This window comes from Microtus ochrogaster, chromosome 10 (assembly GCF_000317375.1).
Source record: "Microtus ochrogaster isolate Prairie Vole_2 chromosome 10, MicOch1.0, whole genome shotgun sequence".
Taxonomy (NCBI): Eukaryota; Metazoa; Chordata; class Mammalia; order Rodentia; family Cricetidae; genus Microtus; species Microtus ochrogaster.
The window spans coordinates 36,426,427-36,442,383 of NC_022016.1; the positions used below are offsets into that span (position 1 = coordinate 36,426,427).

General features: G+C 37.9%; 1 protein-coding gene across 2 annotated transcripts in view; it reads left to right on the top strand.

Moving 5' to 3' along the window:
* Sytl5 (synaptotagmin like 5) overlaps nt 1-15,957 on the top strand; it is a 303,531-nt gene that overhangs the window by 283,665 nt on the left and 3,909 nt on the right. For both annotated transcript variants that reach the window (XM_026782244.1, XM_026782245.1), the window contains 2 exons: nt 11,833-11,941; nt 13,324-13,459. In XM_026782244.1, the coding sequence (XP_026638045.1) occupies nt 11,833-11,941; nt 13,324-13,459 (245 nt within the window). The remainder of the gene's footprint in view (nt 1-11,832; nt 11,942-13,323; nt 13,460-15,957) is intronic.

The window sequence follows — 15,957 nt, forward strand, 5'->3', positions numbered from 1 at the left end:
GGCCACTTCCTTCTCTCGCTCTCTTCACTTCCTGCTCGGCTGGCGGCTAGACTCCCTTCCTGGTCGTACAGAGGGCTGACGGTGATCTGTAAGTTTTTTTCCCCTTTAAATAAATACTACCCTGTTAATTATAATTCCAAACTGCTGTGGCATCGTTTGTGACTTACGTCTACAGACAGAGACCACGGTGCCCCACAGGCAGACATGGTGCTGGAGAAGTAGTTGAAAACTACATACTCATCTGCAGAGGGGTGGGGAAAGAGAGAAAGAGGGAGAAGGAGAAAATAGAGAGAGACTGAGCCTGGTATGTGCTTTTGGAACTGTAAAGCCCGCCTCTCAAAGACACTTTCTCCAACGAAGTCACACCTGCTCCAACAAGGTCGTATCTCCTAATCCTATTCAAATAATTTCACTCCTTTGTGACTAAGCGTAGTGACATTTAAGTTGTATTTTAATAAATAAAGACTGCCTAAAGATCTGAAAGTAAAACAGTCCCACTGGTCAGTCTTCTGGACCAGGTTATGGTAACACACCTTTAATCCCAATATCCACAATGGCACACACCTTTAATCTCAGTAGCCATAATGAGGTACACCTTTAAACCCAGTAGCCGCACTAGTTGCCATAGAAATTGGGTGGTGCATGCCTTTAATACCAGTAGTGCATGCCTTTAATCCCAGTCCTAGAGAAAAATATAAGATGGGGCAAAACAGCTCTCAGACAGTCTCATTCTGAGATTCCTGGTGGCAGGATTGCTATTTTCAGACTGAGGTCGAGATAAGAGCCAGCGGCTGGCTGTTTTACTTTTCAGATCTTCAGGTTGAACCCCAAATTTTTCTCTCTGAGGTTTTATTAATTGTGCTTCAACTAAGTATTCAAATATATGAACCTATGGAGGGCATTCTTTTCCAAACCACTACAGTACGTTTATTGAAAATCAGTTGACCACAAGGTCCTGTATTTATTTCTGGATTCTTCATTAGGTTCCATATGCATACTTGTCTATTTTTTATCTCAGTACCATATTGTTTTCATTACTTTTACAAGGGAGCACATATGTGTTTCAGTGTAAAGCTAATAAATATGCATTTGTATATAAATATTGATAGGAAACAATCTTGTTTGGATATATTTTTGGTAATTAAAATTTGGCTATATTTTTGTTTTATTGTTGTGGCTATTATAAAGGGTGATGCTTCTCTGCTTTCTTTCTCAGCCCATTTATCATTTGTATATAGGAGTGTTACTGGCTTTTTTTTTTTAGTTAATCTCATACCCTGCTGGATTGATGAAAGTGTTTATCATCTGTAGGAATTCCCTGGTAGAGATTTTGGGGTTGCTTATGTATACTATCATAGCATATGCAAATAGCGAAACTTTGACTTCTTCCTTTCCCATTTGTTATCTCCATGACCTCCTCTTGTTGTCTTACTGTTCTAGCTAGAACTTCAAATGCTATACTGAATAGATATGGAGAAAATGGACAGCTTTGTCTTGTTCCTGAGTTTTTAGTGGAATTGCTTTGAATTTTTCTCCATTTGATTTGATGTTGACTGTCAGCTTGCTGTGTATTGCTTCTATTATGTTTAGGTATGTTCCTTGTACATCTGGTCTCTCCAGAACCTTTGTCATGAAGGGGTGTTGGATTTTGTCAAAGGCTTTTTCGGAATCTAATGAGAAGCTCATATTTTTTTTTATTTCAGTTTGCTCATCTGGTGAATTACATTAACAGGTTTTCATATTTTAAACCATCCCTGCATCTCTGGAATGAAGAAGCCTACTTGATCATGTTGAATGAATTTTGGATATGTTATTTTTTGTTTTGTTTTGTTTTTTCAAGACAGGGTTTCTCTGTAGCTTTGAAGCCTATCATGGAACTAGCTCTGTAGACCAGGCTGGCCTCAAACTCACAGAGATCTGCCTCTCTCTGCTTCCTGAGTGCTGGGATTAAAGGAGTGTACCACCACCACCCGTCCCAGATATATTTTTCTATTTGGTTTGCCAGTATTTTAGTGAGTACTTTTGCATCATTGTTCATGAGGGAGATTGGTCTGTAATTCTCTTTCTTTGTTTCATCTCTGTATGGTTTGGATATCAGGTAACTATGGCTTCATAAAAAGAATTTGGTAATGTTCCTTCTGTTTCTATTGTGTGGAACAATTTCAGGAGTATTAGTATTAGCTTTTCTTTGAAATTCTGATAGAGTTTATGCTGAAATCATCTGGCCCTGAGGGTTTTTTGTTTGTTTTGGTTGGGAAACTTTTAATGACTACTTCTATTTTTTTTATGAGTTATTTAAATTATTTATTTGGTCTTGATTTAATTTTGGCATGTGGTACCCATCAAGTGCTATAAACTCCTCTGAACACTGCTTTCATAGTGTCCCATAAGTTTGAATATGTTGTGGATTCATTTTCATTGAATTCTAAGAAGTGTTTATTTTTTTATCTATTCTTTGACCCAGTCACTGGTGATTCAGTTGAGAGTTGTTCAATTTCCATGAGTTTGTAGGCTTTCTTTAGTTTGTGTTGTTGTTATTGAACTTTAACCCACGGGGATGCAATAAGGTACAGGAGGTTATTCCAAGTTTTTTTCTGTCTGGTGAGATATGATTTGTGACCAAGTATGTGATCAGTATTCGATACGGTTCCATGAAGGGCTGAGAAGGTATATTCTTTTGTGTTTGGGTGGAATATTCTATAGATACATGTTAAGTTCATTTGAGTAATAGCATCTGCTATTTCCCTTATTGCTTTGTTAAGTTTCTGTCTGGCAGACCTGTCCACTGGAGAAAGTGAAGTGTTGAAGTCTCCCTATATTAATATGTGAGGTTTGATGTGTGAGGTTTGATGTGTTTACATTTTAATAATGTTTCTTTCACAAATGTGGGTTCCCTTGTATTTGGGACATAGATGTTCAGAGTTGAGACTTCGTCTTGATGGATTTTTTTTCCTTTGATGAATGTGAAATAACCTTCTCTATCTCTTTTGAATGATTTTAGTTTGAAGTCTATATTAGGATAGCTACACTGGCTTGCTTCTTAGGTTCATTTGATTCCAAGATCTTTTCCAAACCTTTTACTCTGAGGTAATTAATGTCTGTCTTTGAAGTTGAGTTGTGTTTCGTATATGCAGCAGAAGGACGGATCCTGTTTTTGATTCCATTCTGTTAGCCTGTGTTTTGTATAAGCGTATTGAATCCATTGATATTAAAAGATGTTGATGACCAATGATTGTTAATTTCTGTTCATTTCCCTCAGTTGTGTTTTCTTTATTATTTCTACTTCAATTGTCAAGTCTTGAACCACTTCCTTCACATGTTTGTTGTTTTATTTTTTGACTTTTGGTAAGGGATTTATTGATTTCTTCCAAATTTTTGTTTGCATTTCCTTGATTTCTTTAAAGGAATTTTTTATTTCTTCTTTAAGGAACTTTATTGTCTTCATTAAGTTATTTTTAAGGTTGTCTTCTTGTGTTTCAGCTGCATTGGAATATTCAGGTCTTACTGCTGTAGGATCACTGGGTTCTGGTGGTGCCATCTTGTTCTTTCAAATGTTACATGTATTCTTACACTGGCATTCACTCATCTGTTCTTCCAAAGGGTATAAGTCATGCCTGTGTCTATGCAATCTGTTCTTCCAACTGGTGTGATTTGTACTTGTCCCTATGTAGTCTGCTGGGGTTGCAGGGGAGGGCTGGTCATGGGGAGGATGTTCAGGTTCATGGGGTTGAGCCGCAGAGTGGGTCTTGGAGGAATAGAATCCAGTGGTTGGTGGTGGGGTTGGTACAACAGGGAGACAGGTCTCTCACCTGCTTGCAGGCTTGTGGGGACTGCACCAGAACACTGGAGTTCATCCAGAGGTGGGGGGAGGGCCAAGCTGCCTTGCTGGTACTATGATGAGAAGGGGAGGGGATAAAGATATGCCCCGGGATTTAGGGTTTGGATGTTGGGGCAGTTCAGCTAGGAGGTCAGTCACTCACCTGTTCTACTAACTAGAATATGTCGTGCCTATTTCTATGTAGTCTGCTGGGGTTGTAGAGGAGGTGGGCCACAGGAAGATGTTCAGGTGCATGGTGTTGGGTGGTGTAATGGGTATTGGAAGGACAGAGTCCAGTGGGTGGCAGGGATAGTGGTACAGCCTGAAAACAGGTCTCTTGCCTGTTTGTCAGTTCTTGGTGTCATTCTTAATAAATTTTTCTAACTATTCATAATTGCTCTAATCTACAGTTTTACAGCTACATAAACCAACAACTTGGCATTCAAATATTTGTTTCTGTAAAGTATTTAAGCCTAATTTCTATAATGACAGCTGTCTTTGTACACAAATCAATTTATGTAATATTGAGTTATATAATTACCACTCCAATGTGCCTGCCATTAAGAACCTTAGAGACCAATACAGCTGACTCTCTGTGGATATGAATTGAGCAGAAGAAACATACCATCTTTGTAGAGGTAATCCTGTTCATTGCTGAGGATAATACATTAATTCAATGAGTTAGAAATTGGGTAGTTTAAAACAGCTTCTAAACACTATTGACAGTAGCATCTATGTCTAATGCATCCCCACAACACTTACAAAAAGGCCCTGTATGAAACTGAATTAAATCCTATATTTTTCTGAGCAGAAATTGGTTGGATAATGAAAATTATGCTATGGAAGGAACATGTTACCTCAAAACTTCCAAGCCAGAATATCAAATATACCTAAATATGTATGTGCAGATTTCAAAATAACCCTACATTTTAGCTGTCTCTGTATATTACTTTGCTATAAAATGCACTGGTTACTTTTTTGTCAATTTTGCACAATCCAGGGACATCTGATAAAGGGTACTTCAACTGAGAAATTGTCTCTATCAAATTGGCCTGTAGGCAGGTCTGTGGGACATTTTCTTGAATGATTGATGTGGGAGGGGAGCACATGGGAGCAGTTCCAACCCTGGGCAGGTAGTCATGAGCTGTATAAGAAAGAGGTTGAACAAGCCACAAGGAACAAGCTAATTAGTAACTTTCTGTATGGACTCTCCTTCAGTTCCTGCCTCCAGGCTCCTGTTTTTAAGTTCCTTCACTGATTTCTCTTCAGGATGAACTGTAAGGTGAAATAAACCCTTTACTCCCAAAATTGCTTTGGACATGTGCTTTGACACAACACTAAAAACCAAATCAAAACATCATAAGATCTCATTGCTATTATGTTATACTTTTATAATTCTTAAGGTTTGTGTTTATAAAAAAAATCACTAGTATATTTTCCTTTTAGCTGAAAGTCCGCATAGCATCAACGCATCCCGACAATGCATGGTGTGAATCTGTCCTAATATGTTCTGTATTTGTATGTACAATTTGCACTTATCACTTTTCCTACAATGTATTTCATAACTCTAAAATTTCACCTAATATCAAATAGGACTTCTTCGATTAACTATGACAGTATAGTAAACTAATGGAAACCTTCCAAGCTTTAAACAAAAATCTGGGATTGCTGTTTCTCATAAGTCTATGTATTGAATGAGCTCATCAAGACAGTTCTCAGTCAAGGTGTTGGAGAGCTGCAACCAGATAGTTGACTAAATCTTACATTGCTGAAGAACTGACTGAAGTGGATGTTTAGGTTAGCTTACTTCCATATCCCATACTTGATGTTGATATATTCTGGCTGATACAATGAGGTCTGCAAACTAGATCAGTTATTTGTCTCTTCAACATGTGGGCTGAAACTCTCACAATGGGGGCTCTAAGAGAGCGTATTCTATAAATACCCATTCCAAGAAGGGAAATAGAAAGAAGCTGTCACCCTTTAGACATGGGCCCAGAAACAAGTATATTGCCACCTCTGTCATGCTCCAATAACCAAAATAAAGCAACAGCTACTCAGTCTTAGAGAAGATGAATAGCCTGTCATAGTATCAAAACAGTAAAGACTATTCTAATCAACTGTATTGTAAAATTTTTCAATTATGACATATAAACTAAAATTGCTGCATTTTTTGGGTTTTGGTAGAATTGGGGATCAAATCCCTAAGTGCCATGTATTCTGAGCAAAGATCTACTATTAGGTCCTACCTTCAGCACTACTAAAAACTATAGAACAATAAGAAAAGTCTTTGAAACATACCTTATTTAAAAAGAACAAAGTATTACATGGTGTACTTTAGCTTATAATATTATCTGTGCAAATTAGGCAAATATTTCCAGTGTATGTGTGTTGGCGGTGGGAGGTGTATCTGTGTATATCGCTGTGTGTTAAGTTTTCAAGAGTCTCTAGCTTTACTATGTGAAAGTTTGGCTTCGGAGCACCTTCCATCTACTTTCTCAGAGAACTGAGGAGCACAGTTCTCCTTGATTCATATGCAGAAGTCAACTCTCTCTTACTCTTTCTCTCTCTTCCCCTCTCCCTCCTTCCCTACCCACTCTTTCTTTAGCTCGAATTCTATTTGATCTTAATAATAAAACCCAGAGACAGATATATTGGTTAAGCTAAAGATCAGAGAAGCAGAGAGGCCAGCCACTAGAGAGTTCTTTTATCACTACCAATGCTCAGACCCAAGGGATGAGCCTGTTCTCAGGCATCATCCCCAGACTGAATCTGTCTCTACTAAACCTCAGACTACCCTGAGTTTCTGTCTCCTTCAGCCTTAGATTCCTCTCTCCACCCAGCCATATCACTCCTGTCTCCACCTCTCTAGTGCTGTAATTAAATCTGTGTGATCCCAAGAGCTGGGATCACCTTTGTATGAGCTCTGTTTCTCTTTAAAACAGATTTAATATTGTATAGCCCAGGGTGGCCTTGGACTCAAAGAGATCCATCTGCCTCTGTCTCCCAAGTCCTGGTATTAAAGGTGTGTGTCACTACTCCCCAGCCTCCAGTGGCTTAGCTTTGCACTCTGATCTTTAGGTAAGCTTTATTTGTTAAAAAGTAAACAAAGTATTTCTCCTTTTTGTCTAAAATAAAACAGCTATAATTAATATTAGAAAAACTAAATATAATAAGTACAGTAACTATATATGCAGGCAATAAATGCATCAACAATGTCTAATCCATTTGCATTTGACAAATTCAGAAAAAAATGCTCCATTATTTATCCTTTTTTGGTGAGTCCAAAGTGGTGTATATAATTCACTTTCTATTTTAACTTACATTACCAATTCAAAATTATCTTTTTATGTCTCTCAACCTTATATATTTTACATTTCCTTAGTGAATTTCTTTTTTGAATCTGGCAAACAAGGAAAACTGTAGCTATAACTACCTAATCTTCACCTACCCACCCCTGAGATCCAAGAAGGAAATAATATTAACTGAGTAAGCATAAAGAGTGAGCAAGTGACTTCTAAAAATGGGAGAAATGACAAAAATAGCTTGCTGCCAGGATAGTCACCCTTCTCTGGAAGGACAATCAAAGCTTCTCTGCAATTATGGGGCATCCATGTTTGGCCTATAAGCCTGGAATATTCAACAGACTTTACAGTGAAGCAGGACTTTTTTAAAAAGGACTATCCCACTTGTCTTAGCAAGGTTTGGCAGCCACTCTCTTTTGTGTCCTGTTTATCAAATAAGAACAGTATATTTTCAACAGTCGAGGCAAGGGCATTTTCTTGTCCAGTGGCTTACTTTTGCCACAAAGAAAGCAAAATTCATGTGGAGTTTCTTCAATGCCCATTATCTTCTCTGAAGTTGATTGGTGCTGTCAGGAGCAGACATGTCTCATTATCATATAAAAGAACCGCCTGGGCGGTTTGGATGCTCAACTTACTAAACCTGGATGGAGGTGGGCGGTCCTTGGACTTCCCACAGGTCAGGGAACCCTGATGGCTCTTCAAGCTGATGAGGGAGAGGGACTTAATCGGGGGAGGGGGAGGGAAATGGGAGGCGGTGGCGGGGAGGAGGCAGAAATCCTCAATAAATAAATAAATTTAAAAAAAAGAACCTATGTTATTAAAACATCTTAAATACCATTTTCTGTAGATCTCTGAAGTATTTGAGAACACCCTGTCTATTTAAAATATATCTGTTTGACCTTGAAAACATACCCAATATGACTACAAGTTTGATTATAACAGGTAACTAACTACTAATCTACATTTCTTTATTATCCTAAATAGTTGGTAATAATAATTTTCAAGAACTAGAAAGTTGCATTGCATTGTTAATTGATCTGTATAGGTATAATACCTTGAACAAGAGTAGAAATGTATGTACAGTATGCTCTAGCGAAATTAATCTCAAATTTGTATCAATATACAAAATTTGCATATAATATATAAAAGTCCAATTTAAAGTAAGATATTTAAAACTAGTAGTTGCTTTTTAAAAAGTAGACTCAGTAATCAATCTTTTTATCTTATATCATATAGATATGATATTCCTTTTAGAGTAGATTCAATAACCTACCCTTTTATCCTATCATATCTATAACCCCTATTCTCTTTTCAAAACAAGAACCCTGAATATAAAGCCCGTTGTTTAGCTTTTTTTCTGACCATTACCAATAACAACTTGTAACCAATCTCCCTAAACAATGACAAATATTCATAACCCAATAAAAGACCAAAAACCACACACCCCACCTCTTGGGAATGTGTGAGTCATGTTCTTAAATTTACTTCCTGCTGTCTAGAGGTGACAACTTCATTTGGGATATCCTGACAAGAAAAATTTGGCTTAATTGTCAAGTCCTGGGAGAGGCAGCTGAATGATTTATTGTCTAGTTCCTGTGTAATAGGAAAGTTTCGGGCTTGTCTCAAGTCCTGGCTAAAGTAGTCTGTGAGGTTGAATCATCTCAGCTAGCCACTTCCAAATTGTTCTGAGCAGTTTGTAGTCCAAAGCCTATTGTTAGGTGGTTTTCAGCATAATGGTATTAAGAAAGTGTTGGAGGAATCATTGTTATGAGGTCCCATATTCCTTTTGGAGACTTCAAGTTCACTGTTAGGCATGTTTCACTACATATTTCACTGTAGGGAACTGATAGAGGATCAAACCTGAAATCATGTACAGGAAGATAGATGAAGCCTTTTTCTAGAATTAGTTAGTACTCTATATGACCATTAATATCACGACAAAAATTTATAATATATATGTATGTATATATTATAGATTTTGAGATAATATTTATACCTCAAGAAAAGCTGTTAAAAAGTCAAAATAAAATCAAAAGATTATGACGTTAGTGGCAATTCTGGTTATATTAATGTCCTTAAATTTGTGTCCTTAAATTTTTATATTTCTTCTGTCCCATATCAGGTGGCTATTCTGACATGAGACAGAGATTTTGAATTTCACTTTATTAAATATGCATGGGTTTAGAAAAGGATAGAACCACAGTCCAACTCCAAAGCCAGCATTTAGGGCTGGTTGATTCCTTCAGTATGCTGATCATTTAGTTGCTTCTGTGCCAGCTGTTCTAAAGCCTGCAAATTCTCTGTTGATAAAGGTCATTGTACAACTGATACAAGTTTATCTGCTAATCATTTTAAAGGTAAGACTCTTGGTGCCTTTGAAAGACAAGCAGCTGTTGTGCCCTGTTCTTGTACAACCTGAATGATCGGTGACTATTCTTTTCAGTACCTTCTAATATTTTTCCCAGTAATATATGATAATTTTTTGGTTTGTTCCTAAAACTAAAGGAATGTTAATCTGAGTATTTCGTTGCTGTAACAAATTCACTGCTACATTAGCCACATATGGTTTTAATTTTCAGTCTCTTTTAAAGTTACCTTGTTTGCCACAATTATAACACTCGACATTTCGATTTTTCCTCAGATCTCTGGAAATCACCTCTCCTAGCCAAGTATCATCATGGTCATGAAATTTAATACCAATTATATTTCAAATCCATTCTTCTAAGGGTGCTGATCTTGTCATTAAAAACGTTAATTATCCTTTTGCCTTGAGAATAAGCATTTTTTAAAGACCAGAGATTCAATTATTATTATTCCAGCCTTAGAATTTGTTATCATTCTAGTTACTGCTGATGTCAATATTTGTAAGAAATCAGTGATGGTTTCTTTCGGGCCCAAATGACTTTAGTAAATGACTGAATCTTTTTTTCTCTACTTCTTCAATTCTGTCCCAAGTATTCAAAGATACTGCATTGTAACCCAAAAGTTGGGCACCAGATTTTGCCTGAATTCTATTTGATCTTAATAATAAAAGCCCAGAGTCAAATATAGGGGTTAATGCTAAAAATCAGAGAAGTAGAGAGTCCAGCCACTGAAAAGTTATTTTACCTCTACCAATGAGGCAATGCTGTCCTTAGACTGCATCTCCAGACTGAACCTGTCTCCACTAAACCTCAGACTGCAACTTTCTCCACCAAACCTCAGACTGCCCTAAGCTCCTGTCTCCTTCAGCCTTGGATTCCTCTCCCTACCCAGCCATATCATTCCTGTCTTCATCTCCCTAATGCTGGTATTAAAAGTGTGTGATCCTAAGAGCTGGGATTATCTTGGCATGAGCTCTGTTTCTCTTTTAGACAGATTCAATCTTGTGTAGCCCAGAGTGGCCTTGAGTTATCATCAATCCCTCTGCCTATTTTCTGAGTCCTGAAATTAAAGGTGTGTGCCACCACTCCCTGGCCTCCAGTGGCTTAGCTCTGCACTCCGATCTTCAGACAAGCTTTATTTGTTAAAATATCACTATATCTCTCTGTCTCTCTCTCTCTAAAGAATTTTTTTCATCTATTCATTTTACAACCTCTCTGCAGCCTCCCCCATCCTCCCCTGCCAGTCCCTTCTTCCCCATTCCCCTACTCCCCCTCCCCAATCCCCTCCCTCTTCCATCTCCATCCAGGAAAGAGCATGTTTCCTGAAAATATCAATAAAACATGACATATCAAGTTGTAATAAGACTAAACAGCTCCCTATTATTAAGAATGGGAAAGATGACCTATTATAAGATGATATAATGTCAGCTTGCCCTGAGATTGTCCATGTATATTAAGTAAAGTACTCACTGTGTATAGGAATCTGTATTTTGAAGGTGCTTGATCTATCTACAAAGAAAAATTAGGAATTTATTATAAAATGCTCCTAGAAGTCTTAATTGTGTGTTTTTTTTAAAAAACTTGTAATGTTAGACTTGTGTGCATGGAAGTAATTAAGGTACAACATTATTGTAGTTTAAACATTGTACATGATAAGCCTCCCCCACCCCTGTTTTTACTGTATGTTTTTATTGAATGATCTATTCCCCATCCCTAGGCAAGCATGAATAAAATTAGGTTAAATGTAAAAAAAAAAGTAAAAGAAAGAAACAGGGTCCCAAAAGTCAGTAAAAGATTTGGAGACATCTCTTGCTCCCATTGTTAGAAGTCCCCTAAGAGGGCCAAGCTACACAACTGTAACATATATGCAGAGTGTCTATGTCAGTCTCATGGAGGCTACCTGGTTGTTGGTTTAGATTCTGCGAGTCCCTACAAGCCGAGGTTAGTTGATTCTGTGAGTTTTCTTGTAGTGTCCTCGACCCACGAGACTCCTGCATTCCTTTCTCCTCTTCCATCTCTGCCTAATGTTTGTCTGTAGGTTTCTGCATCTGCCTCCATCATCTGCTGGGTGACACCTCTCTGATGACAACTGGGCCCAGCACTGATCTGGTCACAGGAGATGCCCAGTTCAGGCTATTTGTTCACTATTGCTAGGAGTCTTAGCTGGGTCCTCCCCATAGGGGAGTCAGGTCTCCTGATAAAATAATATCTAAGGAAATATGTACTCCCTCTATTACAAATGTGAGAGAAAACATGAAGCATTTGTCTTTCTAAATATTCTGTATTTCATTTAAGAAGATGATGTCCAGTATTCTGACATCCTTTTCACTTATCTCCCCTTGACTAGGTGGAGTTGGCTCCTGATATTGGCCTTCAATACAAAGGAGAGCTAACGGTTGCCTTACGATACATTCCTCCAGAGGAGAGCCCTATATTCCAAGTGGAACAACCTCAAGGTAGGCTTAAAATCAATACCTCTTATCTGTCACATTGTTTCTGCAATTGTGTAAGTAGATATTAAGGTTTGGATGGACTGTGTTACATAGTAGATATTAAGGTTTGGATGGACTGTGTTACGTACGTAGTATAATAAAAATAGGGGTTGGGATCTTTTGAGAGTTAAGAAGTACATGCTATAACATATGTGGAGAAGAAAAGTACAGGACAAAAATCCATACTTATAAGCCAGCCCTGATAGGGAGATTATCTCCTGTCAGTCCAAGAGATGCACAATCTTTCCCCAGGGGGAGAGATGTGTTGTGTGAGGGGATTTCTAGGAAGCTGTTCTATGGACTCATTCACAGCTACTCAGGGAGTCTAAAAAAGAAATAGCTGGCATAAAATATAGAAAACAAAGGGGAATCCAGAAGAAATCTATTTGAAATTTTCCTTTTCTTTCTCCTTTCATCAATGTCTTAGGCAGCTTCCTTTTTCTTTCCATTCCTGGTCACCATTTTCAGGGCTTCCCTGTGAAAGTAACTCAGCTCTTGCTGAGTTTTCTCTCTTCACTTGTCTGTAGTTCTTTGTTGTTTTCCCATCTAATCTGGCAATGCAATGTGGTCAGTCCTGAAAATATACATACAAATAACATTATTCAGATTGAGCAGCTTATAGTTAGGAATAAATATATATGTACATATATGCACGTAATAACAGCCAATGGAAAAAAGAGACCATTAATTTGAAAGAGAGCAATGGAAGAATACATTTTGGAGTTTGGAGGGAAGAAAGGAAAGGGGAGATGATAGAATTATAGTATAATCTCTGAAAAAAGAAAAAAATTAAAGAGGGTTGTGAGGATTAAATAGGTTCATATATGTAAAGGTGGCAGTCATGTAGTGGTTATTGCTCATGTTTAGGCTATTACATCAAAATAAATTTTAAAAGTGACAAGGTTTTTCTCTCAACCACAAAATGTAACTGAATCTAGGTTGCACCCTCTAAACCTGACCCTTCCTGAAGCTGACAATTTATAAAAAGGGGATTATTGAATAGACCCTTTGGAAGTAAGGTTAATATATCCAAGTCATAGAAATGTCTCTCCTGCAGCTCTGGGACTTGGGTCTGGCCTTCGCAATAGGATAAGATGACGGTGCTGGCAGGATGTTTTCCATTATTCTATTCCTTTAGAGGCGTTGCATTTTTCCTTTACAGAAGCTGTGTGTGTGTGTGTGTGTGTGTGTGTGTGTGTGTGTGTGTGTGTATACAAACACATACATATGACAAAAAGGCTTGATTGTCAGAAAATGAAGTAGCTCTTTGTAGATGTTCTTGGTAAATTATGAAGTAGAATCTCTGATCTCCTCCACTTCCACCTCCTCTCTGCTGGTTCGTGCAGGAAAGAAGACCTTTAAAAAGGGAAAGAAGAAAGAGTCAGCTGTCATCTCTGGGGGAATACTTGAAGTGTTCATCAAAGAAGCAAAAAATCTGACAGCAGTCAAATCGGGAGGCACTTCTGATAGCTTCGTGAAGGGGTAATTTTGCTCTAGCTCATCGCCGATGACACTTCCTGGGTGCTGAAAGGAGCTATGACCCAGTAGACAATGGTAGTTGTGAAAGGCCCACGTTCTGCTAATTGCATGCACTTTGGAAAAGCTACCCTTACGTGTTTGCTCTTTCATCTAAAGCAATGTGAGTGTGGGACAGAGTTGCAGTTCTGTCTCTCACTGTGTCTCCAGCAGATTTCTGGAGGGCCGCTGTGAGGATCGCTCTCATCCTGACTGCCCAAGGAGATTCCTTTCTAAAAAGAGAAGAAAATATGATTTTCTATGTATAATTTACTTTTATTTTTGTTTTGTTATCATTTGGTACACCAACAAAAACACTAAATACTTGCTGGTTTGCTCTGTTGGGGAAAATTGTAAAATGCAGAAAAATTTCAGCATCTTCCCTAAAGAGTGTTTGAGGCAGGCTCCAGGACTACTTGATATACATTTGTTTCCATGTGGAGCAAATGACATTTTCTTGAGGGAATACTACCATTTAAATGAATATTCTTGCTCATTCTAGGCAATCCAAATAGCAAATATCTCTCGTTTCTGACTATTGTAGACTTTTCTCATGTAATTAGAAGAAGCTGGGCTAAAGGAATATTTTTCCATTCATTCAAGCAAACACTCAGATGTATATGTACCATGAATTAGATGCTGATCTTTGAAAAATAGATATGATAGCTGACCTCACAGAGAACCATGAAGTAAAGCCAGTTCCCATGATGCCAAGCCATGGGATGAGTCTTTGAAGCAGAGATGTTGCCTCTTTGAAAAGTGATCCAGGCCTTATAGCAGTGCCTGAAATACTGGTACTGTGGACCCTGAGTCAGGAAGATCACAAGTTTGTGTCCATCCTGGGATACATGTAGCAGTGCCAGACCAGCAGGAGACAGAGGATGACATCCTGCTTTTTTGTACAATCTTTTTTTTTAATTTTATTTAACATTTTATTTATTTTATATACTGACCACAGTTCCCCCTTTCTCTTCTCTTCCTGTTCACCACCTCCTGCCTACCATCTTACCATCTACCCTATCCACTCCTCCTCCGTCTCCATTCAGAAAGGGGTAGGCCTCCCATGGGTGTATTTTCCCACAGGAAATAAGTCATACCTTTATTCTTATATGTTTTAAGTTCAGTAAACCATATATTGACGAGAGTAAGATGACTAGGGTTTCCCCATTGTTGAATTGTGTTCTTTAGCATAAAAGACACACTGTTTTTGAGTCATACTGCTACAGTCCAACTTAGGAAGCCCCACATCCAGTTTAGGACTCTGCTCCTTACTGTCTTGTATGGTAAAAATATTGTCTCTGGCCTGTGGCTCTAACATGCCCTTCCAGGCATTAGTTAATATTGTCTGGAACAGCTTTTACATTCTCTTGTTGAGAATTTATGAAGCACAAATGATAAAGAACAGTAATTCATCCTATTTTTAAGCACTAACTTTTCAGTGAATACTTAAATATTAAGCCAATTTAAAAATTATCCAAGGAGTTGGAAAAATGGTTCACTAGTAAAGAGCACTGGCTGCTCTTGTAGAGGACCCAAGTTCAATTCCCAACACCCACATGGCAGCTCGCAGCCATCTCTAACTCCAGACTCAGGAGATCTGATGCTATCTTTTGGTCTTCATAGACATTGCTTGCACATGGTACATAGACATACATGTAGGGAAAACACTCATATACATAAAAATAAATACCCTTAAAGAAAAAACTGATATATAATTTCAAAGAGCCAGAGAGCAAGCAAGAACAGATACATAGGTAATGTTATAAAATATGTAAATTACATAATTTCATATTCTCTACTTATGAACTGAAATATTTGTGACTTAAGAAAGACATTAGGGCCCACAAGATGGTTCGGCAAATAATGGGAAATGGGCCTGCCACCAAACCTAATAAGCCAATTTTGATAGCTGGAATCCTCTTGGTAAAAAACATGATAACTGACTCTCACAGGTTAACCTTTGTCTTCCACATCTATGTCATGGCATGCTCCCATACATATTTATGCACATTCAAAATAAATATTAAAAAAATTAAAAACCACTTTCTCTTACATTGAAACAGTGATTGAAGGTAACTTATCTAGGATAGATGTGGAAATATCATGCTTATCAGGGACAAAGGAATTTTTCTATATCATTATCGTATCTTCTCCATGGACCAGGATACCTAGTTATACAGAGTTCAGCCATCCTATGCAAATCCAAGCTTATAGGGAGCTTCCTGTACCTTTTTCATAGAAGTACTTGTATTCTATTGACCAGAACCTAGGTCTGTAGCTATGTGAGTTGCAAGACAGCTTTATGGTCTTTATTCTCGGGAAACATGTGCTAAAATTTAGAACCAAGGTTTTTTTTTAATGATGGATACAAAAATTGAAATAAGATAAACATAGACCCACACTGGAGCACTGGACTGAGCTCTCAAGGTCCCAATGAGGGGCAGAAGGAGGGAGAACATGAGCAA